Source organism: Octopus bimaculoides, chromosome 11 (assembly GCF_001194135.2).
Source record: "Octopus bimaculoides isolate UCB-OBI-ISO-001 chromosome 11, ASM119413v2, whole genome shotgun sequence".
Lineage (NCBI taxonomy): Eukaryota > Metazoa > Mollusca > Cephalopoda > Octopoda > Octopodidae > Octopus > Octopus bimaculoides.
This window is the reverse complement of record NC_068991.1, coordinates 20763490-20774134: the sequence shown is the minus strand read 5'-3', so window position 1 is coordinate 20774134 and position 10645 is coordinate 20763490. Positions and strand designations below refer to the sequence as shown.

General features: G+C 39.0%; 1 protein-coding gene across 5 annotated transcripts in view; it reads left to right on the top strand.

Moving 5' to 3' along the window:
- The window catches only part of LOC106869305 (thyroid receptor-interacting protein 11), a 214951-nt gene that overhangs the window by 125894 nt on the left and 78412 nt on the right, over positions 1–10645 (top strand). For all 5 annotated transcript variants that reach the window (XM_052971565.1, XM_052971566.1, XM_052971568.1 and 2 more), the window contains 5 exons: positions 938–977; positions 4259–4384; positions 7106–7163; positions 9561–9828; positions 10508–10570. In XM_052971565.1, the coding sequence (XP_052827525.1) occupies positions 938–977; positions 4259–4384; positions 7106–7163; positions 9561–9828; positions 10508–10570 (555 nt within the window). The remainder of the gene's footprint in view (positions 1–937; positions 978–4258; positions 4385–7105; positions 7164–9560; positions 9829–10507; positions 10571–10645) is intronic.

Genomic DNA, 10645 nt, shown 5'->3' with positions numbered 1-10645 from the left:
GAAGCAGAGCTGTGACCAAAAGCATTCCAGCCATGATCATTGCAGCTCTCGAAGGGTATCTTGTCCAGCACTATCTAATATGATCTCCCTGGTTTATGTCAGTGAGGTTTGATATAGAAAGGCAACTGCTATTTCTAGCATGTCAAATGAATTAAAGTTAGTTAAAGTTTCCTTCTCAAGTCATACTGACGCTTTAGGGCCAATTCCTCGGTTTCCATGGTGTATATATTTCCCACTTGAACGGGACGCTGATCTGTCACAGGATGACTAATTTTTGCCAGCTGAGTGGACTGGAGCAACATGAAATGAAGTGTTTTGCTCAAGAACACAACACCCGGTCCAGGAATCAAAACCACAATTTTATGATCATGAGTCCAACACCGTAACCACTAAGCCATGTGGCTCCACTGTCAAATGAATACTTAGAAGCTAGCTGTATGTATAATATATAATGTATGTGTAATATATATATGTATGTATAATATATAGGTAGATAGATAGAGAGATAAATAGATAGATATGTGTGTATATTTATATGCATATATGTATGTACACACACACACGTAGATAAATAGATAGATAGATGATAGATAGAAAGACAGACAGACAGATATGTGCATATATGCTTATATAGATAAATATATTTGTATGTACGTATGTGTATATGCATACATACACACACATATATGTGTATATATAAAGATATACATACGTATACACACATGCATACATGTACATATGCATGCGTACACATTAATGTTAAGGAAATGGATTATACGAAAGCATGCGCCAGCATATCTCACTCAATTGTTACCATGTTAAGAAATAATGAGTATGTCTGAGAGAAAGAGAGAGAGAGAGAGAGAGTGACAGTAAATGAATGTCTCTGTGTGCTCTTAATCCGTTCACATAACAAATATCCTTTTATTTATTTCAGGTGTACTACAGAGAAGAGAAAGGAGAAGGTGATTACCGAGGTGAGAAGTTTCTTTGAGAGTTCCTGTATTTTGTTGTCTAGTTAATTAACTGCTTACTGTGTTCCCCATCATACAAGTTGATGCAGTATATAAGCCGAGGTAGATCATCATCATCATCATCATCATCATCATCATCATCATCATCATCATCATCGTTTAATGTCTGCTTTCCATGCTAGCATGGGTTGGACGATTTGACTGAGGACTAGTGAACCAGATGGCTACACCAGACTCCAATCTGATTCGGCAGAGTTTCTACAGCTGGATGCCCTTCCTAACGCCAACCACTCCGAGAGTGTAGTGGGTGCTTTTATGTGCCACCAGCACGAAGGCCAGTCAGCAGGTACTGGCAACAGCCACGCTCAAAATGGTGTATTTTACGTGCCACCTGCACAGGAGCCAGTCCAGCGATATTTCAGTAAAAATAAAAATCAGTGCTTGAGTCTATACTCATTGTATAAATTACCCTCACCCACTTTCTCCCAGGTAACTATTCTACCAGAGATTTTTCTTTGACCCACCTTTTTTGGGGTGTAAGTTTTAGTCTACAAAATTCGAAACGTAGGCTGGAAAATGCTGTCATTGTTTGAGGCTATCATTAATTGTTTCTATCTTTAACTCTTAATTTCTTGTAGTGCTTTCTGTATATATAAATCTCCACCCATGCTGACACAACATAAAAATCACCTAGTAAACTCTGTAAAATGGTTCGCGTTAGCAAGGGCATCCAGCCATAGAAACCTTGCCAAAACAAATGACTGGAATCTGGTGCAGCCCTCCACCTTACCTGTTCCTGTCAAACCATCCAACCCTGCCAGAGTGGAAAACGTATGTTTAATGATGATGATGATGATGTGTCCAGTATAAAAACCATAAAAAATATGACTATTGCATGAATTTGGATGAAATGTGGTGATAAAATGTAATGGTTGTTTGTATACATTGTGGATGTGGATTTTATATTCTGTTGTTAATTTTTGCCTGTTATCTTGTCAATGTCACCTGCCCAGACAGATTGAATAGAAGTAAGTTTACAATCAGGTGTTTTATCATATATATTTAGAAGATATTGATTCCTGGGCATCGATTTCCTGTCTCACATGAATTTGTGGTCCGGTTAGCCTCTGTAACTTGGCAACTGCACAACTACCATCAGAAAAAGGTATTCCAAGACATTTCCTCATTTCCTTCATTGATCTAACAATGGTAGTGTTGCCCTGTTGATGCACATCTCATAACCTGTGGTCTTATCACTCATCCTGACAAAAATTTCTTCAGGAGTAAACTGAAGGAGATGATTCAGCCGACTTTCCTTGCAAACTAAGAAACTTTGTAAGGCTCACATCACTAATGAAAGCATCAGTGCAACATTCTTCTGGTGGTTATATGATACAAACATACATGTGTGTGTATAAACACATAGTGGAGGCGCAATGGCCCAGTGGTTAGGGCAGCGGACTCGCGGTCATAGGATCGCGGTTTTGATTCCCAGACCGGGCGTTGTGAGTGTTTATTGAGCGAAAACACCTAAAGCTCCACGAGGCTGCGGCAGGGGGATGGTGGCGAACCCTGCTGTACTCTTTCACCACAACTTTCTCTCACTCTTACTTCCTGTTTCTGTTGTGCCTGTAATTCAAAGGGTTAGCCTTGTCACACTGTGTCACGCTGAATATCCCCGAGAACTACGTTAAGGGTACACGTGTCTGTGGAGTGCTCAGCCACTTGCACGTTAATTTCACGAGCAGGCTGTTTCGTTGATCGGATCAACTGGAACCCTCAACGTTGTAAGCGACGGAGTGCCAACAACAACAACATATACACATACATGCACACACATACACATTATATATGTGTGTGTATAATATATCTATGTGTATTTATATTTGAGAACTTTCCTAGTACTTTGGCTATGAAAAATACACTCAGTGTACGCACTCTGTAAACTGGTTGGTGCTTGGAAGGGCATCAAGCTGTTGAAACCAACCAAAAACAACACATACTACCACTAGTCTGTGATAGCAGCAGCTCTCAGTAAGAAAGAACTTGGACTGTAATGACCAGCATGGAAAGCAGATGTAAAAAGATGATGATTAGGTGCAGGAGTGGCTGTGTGGTAAGTAACTTGCCTACCAACCACATGGTTCCGGGTTCAATCCCACTGCTTGGCACCTTGGGCAAGTTTCTTCTATTATATCCTTGGGCCGACCAAAGCCTTGTGAGTGGATCTGGTAGACGGAAACTGAATGAAGCCCATCGTATATATGTATATGTATATATATGTATGTATGTGTGTGTGTCTGTGTTTGTCCCACCAACATCGCTTGACAACCGATGCTGGGTGTTTACGTCCCCGTAACCTAGCGGTTCGGCAAAAGAGACCGATAGAATAAGTATTAGGCTTACAAAGAATAAGTCCTGGGGTCGATTTGCTCGACTAAAGGCGGTGCTCCAGCATGGCCGCATTCAAATGACTGAAACAAGTAAAAGAGTAAAAGAGTAAAAAGTATTGATAACGTATTTGTGTGTGTGTGTGTGATTTTATGATAAATTGCCAAATGTTCAATATGCTAGAAGTGTGTATGTTCTGTTATAACTTTCTGCTGGATTATTTCCTCAGGGTTAATGGATATCTTTTACTTGACTCAGCCATTAGGCTGCAGTCATGCTAGGACAGACTGCACTCATGCTGGGGCCCCAGTATTTTCTTTTTTCTCAAGCCTTGTACTCGGTACTTATTTTATCAATCTCTTGCCAAACTAATGAATTACAAGGACATAAACACAACAATACTTTTGCTTTTATGATATATAGATAGATAGATAGATAGATAGATAGATAGACAGGTACATACATACAAACATACATACACACACACACACACATACATACATGCATGTATGGAAGTCTGGAAATGAACAGCCTCACTTGTATGACAATGCTCATTTACAGCTTTCATGTGATGTCTGTACAAGGGTACGTACACACACACACACACACACACACACTTTCTCTTCCTCTCTCCTCCGTCTCTCTCTCTCTCTCTCTCATATATGTCTGTATGAATATGATGGGCTTCTTTCAGTCCCCAGTTTCTGCCTACCAGACTGACACACTTGGCATTGGTCAGCTCAGAGCTGTAGTTGGTGGTACTTGCACAAGATGCCATGCAGTGGGACTAAATTTGTAGCTATGTGGTTGGGAAGTAAACGTTATACGCACACGCCCATGCTTACACACAAAATACACACACACATGTTTGATGTCTTTTGTTGCTTTTCCAGAAACTTTTGAAGCTCTAAGGAATGAAATTGCTGACCTAAAGAACCAAAATTTTGTTCTCGTCAAAGAAAATGGCAACTTGAAGAAACATTTGGAAGAAAACTCAAAGCCGATTGACGAATTAGAAGGTAAGCTAAATATATCACGTGCCATTGTGTAGCTCCAGGTCAACCTTGATCAAGTAAACCTGTGATTTAAGGCTATCCATCCATGACTAACCTACCTTTATGTATAAAGGGGACTATATAATCCAACATGTTGTCTTTTTTTTTAAGACAGTAGGATGTGATTTTTATATATTGAATAAAAACGACTCAGCTACATTGCTGTTAAACTCAGATACACATCATCATCATTATCGTTTAATGTCCGCTTTCCATGCTAGCATGGGTTGCACGATTTGACTGAGGACTAGTGAAACCAGATGGCTACACCAGGCTCCAATCTGATTTGGCAGAGTTTCTACAGCTGGATGCCCTTCCTAATGCCAACCACTCCGAGAGTGTAGTGGGTGCTTGTACGTGCCACCGGCACGAAGGCCAGTCAGGAGGTACTGGCAACGGCCACGCTCGAAATGGTGTATTTTACGTGCCACCTGCACAGGAGCCAGTCTAGCGGCACTGGCAACGATCTCGCTTGAATGTCTTTTCATGTGCCACTGGCACAAGTGCGACGATTACGCTCAAATGGTGAGGACCAACTAAAGCTAATGGATGACAGAGATTTCTGGTGTAGCATTGTTAAATTCATCTCATCTCAGTTGTGGTTGCTTGAAGAAGAAGGAGATTGTGATCTGATGGAGAATTGGCTGTTATTTCTAGCAGGGCAAGTGACTATGTGGGCGCTTTGTTATTGACTTGAAATAATTCCAAGTGCAGTGACATGACCTTTAAAAGCCCTCCTAGAATTTTGAATTTCATGTAAAAAGCACTGGTGCCAATGCCAGCTAAAATGCATTAGTGCTGGTGCCAGGTAAAGAAAAAGAAACACTGGTGCTGGTACCAGGCAAAAAGCATTGGTGTTGCTGCCAGGTAAAAAGCACTGATGATGATGCCACATAAAAAGCTCTGGTGATGATGTCATGTAAAAAGCACCTAATACTCTCTGTAAACTAATTGGCATTAGGAAGGGCATCCTGCTGTAGAAACCAAACCAAAACAGTCTGGAACCTGGTGCATCCTCTGACCTTGCCAGTTCCTGCCAAGTTATCCAGTTCATGAAAGCATAGAAAATGGACGCCACTGCATAGTGCCAAGGACTCCAAATATGCCATCAAGATGTAGGACAAGATACTGCAATAGCCTGGGCTTCAGAGGTCCACAGCCCTTCAATATCCTCTCAAAGGACCTGAGAGACCTGCATGGGGTGGATGTAGGTATCTTCAAAATAAAGCTGGACCTCTTCCTGTCAAGTGTCCCAGATGAACCAACTTCGCGGCAAGAGGTGCAGATGAGGGCAGCTGCATCAAACTCTCTCATGCATCAAATGTCAATTCCTGAAAAGCATCCGTGAAGTAAAATTATGTAGCAACACCAAATGGTGGTGCCCCAGCATGGCCACAGCTCATGAGCTGAAACTAGATAAAATGAAAAATGAAAAAATGAAGTGATAGAGATGATGATATTGTATATATGTGTGACTTCATGCCAGCAGGTAAAATATGATTGGGTATAGAATTGTAGAAGTTGGAAGTTGTGGGGAGGAAGGACTGTATTAAATAATTTATATGAGATCAGGGAAGTGAATCACTATTATAAGTATTACATGAGATGAGAGACAAGAAGAGTGAACATTCCAACTAATTAGTTCAAATTGAGCAAAGGTCATCATAGTAACAGTGGCAGAGACTGAGAAATAAAACAATGTCAACTAATGTATTTGGTTGGTGAACGAGTTTTTTGACAATCAGTTCTGTGGCTCATCTTTTATATACAGTTTAGGATGTGTGTTTAGCATCATTACTAACCAGTATCCTTTACTTGTTACCAGTACATCTGTTCTCGTTTATCACTGATTCATTTATCACTGATTTGGGATAACATGGTATGCTTGATTGGGAACCATGTTATGCTTATCGCAAAACACAGGTCAGCAATCAGTCAAAGAGTTTGGTTATTATGAGACTTTTCAGATCACATGTTATTTACTTTAAATATTTCCCCAAACATGAAACAATAACATTATGTTATGGAGGTGTTATTTGGGTATGTTAGAGGGATAACTTGAAGTTTTGAAATGAAATCTGTTTTACCCATCTGTTCTAGTATTCATTTATCATTGATGTATATAACATTTTTCTTTTTCTTTTTCCCTCCTCCTTTGTGGAACCTAACCTCCATGATAAACGATGACAAATGTACTAGCCTCTCGTGTTTCTGAGTAGAGCAATTTACCCTTCATCGCCTCACTTTCCTCTAGCTGTCCGAGTCTGAAATATGTACTAGATGATACATATTATTTCCTCTCTATATAGATTCCTCTTTTACTCATTTCGTTTGGGAACTGAAAACTAAGTAATACATATATTTTTAAAAATGTATTTCTGGACATAAACAAGTTTCATTTTTGTGTTTTTTAAGTACAGAATAAAGAATGTTTAAATTTTTTATTAAGAATCTTGTAATAATACGTATTTAATTAAAAGTGTATCAGAATTTATTTCTGCTAAATTATTTTTATAAATAAAAAGAAAAATACATCGTTTCTGAAAAAAGAATGAAAAAGAAAAATAGTGAAGTAATTATCTCCCTTAGACACTAGATAAATCTTTAATGTTAGAGGTGAGCAAATATATGCCGCTACTATGCACTCACACATACATGTAATGATTTTTTTTTTTTTTTTCCCAGGAAACATGAGTTGGGACCATTACGATGAATTAGAAGGAAGTTCTAATGTTCTTCAGCGGTAAGTATTCCTGGTTTTCATGCAAAGAATAAACATCTGGTTTTGGAACTCATTATTTTTTTCTCTACTCAGTGCTGAGGAAAGCATTTGTCTTAATGCCATGCCCTTTCTACAAGTCCTTATAATTAAAACACAATCTTTTTTTATTCAAGTAATAGTGGTTTATCTCCTCTCTAGTAAGACAACTATTTCTGTCCCTTTATCATACTCTAACCCTCTCACCTGGCACACAGCCACTTCTCTGTTCCACTCCCTCTCTCTCTCAACTAGAGGGTCTTTGTCTTGCAAGTTACTTGGGAACCCCAATGGTGCTGGTGCCATATAAAGAGTAACTGTGCCGGTGCCACATAGAAAGCACCTGTGCGCGTGCCATGTAAAAAAGCACTTATGTGGGTGCTACATAAAAAGCACCCAATACATCCTGTAAAGCGGTTGGTATTAGGAAGGGCATCCAGCCATAGATATCAAGCCAAAAGAGATGATTGGAGCTGGTACAGCTCTCTGGTTTGCCAGCTCCTGTCAAACCATTCAACCTATGCCAGCATGGAAAACAGACTTTAAGTGGTGGTGGTAGTGGTGGTGATGATGATGATGATGATGATGATTGTATAAATAATATTCAGTTTGAATGAGGGCCATAATTATTTCCAGCCTCAGCCAAATATATTGGAAGAGAAGTAAATAGTTGAATAACTGGTATTTTTTTGATTCCAGTTAACCACAACATGTTGGACTTAGAACACAGACCTGGAACTAATACCATAAGGAATTTTGCTTAATGCTCTACTGATTCTGTTAATTTCTAATATAAGCAGAGGGTCAGATATTTAGTAGGAGGGGTCAGTTGATTAAATTGAAACGTTGTAATTTTGTTTGTTTCAAAGGAGAGTAGTACAGTGGGTGTATATAACTTTTTTCTCCATCCACTGAATTTCTATATCTTCTGCTATCATCAGAGATGTCAACAAAATTTTGCAAAAATTCTTTCTGAAACAATCATATATTTTTTTGTTATAAGTACAGTGTAAAGGCACATGGCTCAGTGGTTAGGGTGTTGAGCTTATGATCGTGAGGTAATGAGTTTGAATCCCAGACCGGGCTGCGTGTTGTGTTCTTGAGCAAAACACTTTTTATTTCACGTTGCTCCAGTTCACTCAGCTGTAGAAATGAGTTGCAACATCACAGGCGCCAAGCTGTATTGGCCTTTGCCTTTCCCTTGGATAACATCAGTGACATGGAGAGGGGAGGCCGGTATGCATGGGCGACTGCTGGTCTTCTATAGAAACAACCTTGCTCTGACTTGTGCCTGGGAGGGTAACTTTCTAGGTGCAATCCCATGATCAGTCATGACCAAGGGGGGTCTCATCATAAACACAGTATGTAATTTTATATATATCTTGATAAGTGCATTTGCTGTAAACTGTTAGTTTTCGAGTCACTGATGTAGCTTTCCAGCTGTTATAAAACAATATAATTAGTGAGAAAGGATCTTCAGATGCTGGGCCTCAGTGAGGAAATGACAAGGGACTGAGAGATGTGACAATTTGCTGTTCTTGATAAGACATGTCAAGCTAAGTAAAATTGCTGCTTCTACAATAACAAACTTGTCCTTCAGGTGCCAGTACCACTGAAAAGGCATTTGTGTCAGTGCTGTGTTAATGCATCCATGCTGGTGGTTCATAGAAAGCATACAGCACGCTCTGTTAAGTGGTTGGCATTAGAAAGGGCATCCAGCTGTAGAGACCATGCCACACCAGACTGTTGGAGTCTGGACAGCTCCCTACTAGCCAGCTCTATGTCAAACCATCCAACCTATACAAGCATAGAAAGAGAACACTAAATGATGATGATAGATGACTACTGTGTGTTATTTCTTTACTACCCACAAGGGGCTACACACAGAGGGAACATACAAGGACAGACAAACGGATTAAGTTGATTATATCGACCACCAGTGCATAACTGGTACTCATTTAATCGACCCCGAAAGGATGAAAGGCAAAGTTGACCTCGGCAGAATATGAACTCAGAACGCCCGGCGTGCTAACGTTTCTGCCAGCTCGCCGCCTTATATGATTACTGTGTGTGTGTGTGTGTGTGTGGTATAATAAGTTGGCTTTCTTTTACACTGAGTAGAATTTAACCATTTGTTGAATCTAGATTTATGTTCCACTAAAAATATCCCTTGAAAGCATTGCTCCAGTTTGGTCCCAATCCAAAGACCGAAGCTAGTAAAATAAAATAAAAGAAGATAATATTCTGATTAAATTGTCTCATATATACATATATACATTTGCATTCACTCAAGCATACATACAAATGCACACACATACATACTCACTCACTCACCTGCATAATATGGTGGTGATATATGAAACTGGTTCTTTCTGTTTTTAGTGCCTCACATAGACCGTTTGAGGACAGTTCCATGCATGGTTTGGATGAGAACGACTGCCAAAATAGGCATGCCTCTAGATCAGAGATGCAAGAACAGATGTCTGCTCTGCAGAATCAAGTTGAAAAATATGAGAGGGAGCTGGAGCGTTTTGAGTACCTCAAGTCTGATTGGCAGCTTGAGAAAGAAGCTCTTGAAGATGTTCTTATGAATTTGCGGAATCAACTGAAAGATAAGGAGTCTGCTAACAATTTGGCTCAAGACCAAAAGGTGAGTGAATTTTTATTTCATTTAATCTTTAATACTGCCGTAGTGGTTCTTGGTAGTTGGTTATGTACGTGCTGTGGTAGCATCATCTGTTTATTTAGCTACCTATAGAACTCCCACTCTATCTACATATCTAGCTACCTATACTCACTAAATGACATTTTTTTTGACTTTTTACATTCTGAGTTCAAATCTATTTGGCAAACATGTCTGTAAACTAAAAACAAACAAAAAGCTTTATTTGGCTGAGTGTGTATAGACTAAGTGAAGGGAAAATAAGTCACATATTTTAGTATATCAATTTATAATCTTCTTGATCGGTTGAAATTCCCTAAAGTTTCTGTTTTCACTAATCAGAACTGATGTTACCGCAACTGTAGTCAAGCTCAACTCTGACTCTGAAAGCATGTTAAGGATATATATTTAATGCAACAGTTTATAATTCAAAAATAATAATTACAAATTCTTATCATAAAATTGAGCAAGCCAGATCTGCTTGTGACTAGGCTAAACATTGCCAAAGGCCATATCTGGCTTGCAGGTTATGTGTTCAACCCTTTTGCATTAGATGTTCAGCTCTCTTTGTATTTATAATTTCAAACAAATTGTACCTATTAAAAAAAGATTTAAAAAAAAAATAATTTTGTTCTTTTTTTTCTTTTCTTTTTTATTTGTGGGTTAGGAGGAACTAGCTGAAGTTGAACGGCAAGAGAAAAACAATGATGATGACATATCTTTTGAAACGGTAAATAGACACCTTTTTCTTCGGTGAAGAAATAATTCCTATACATGATTTTAAATTTAATTTATGCTCATCTAT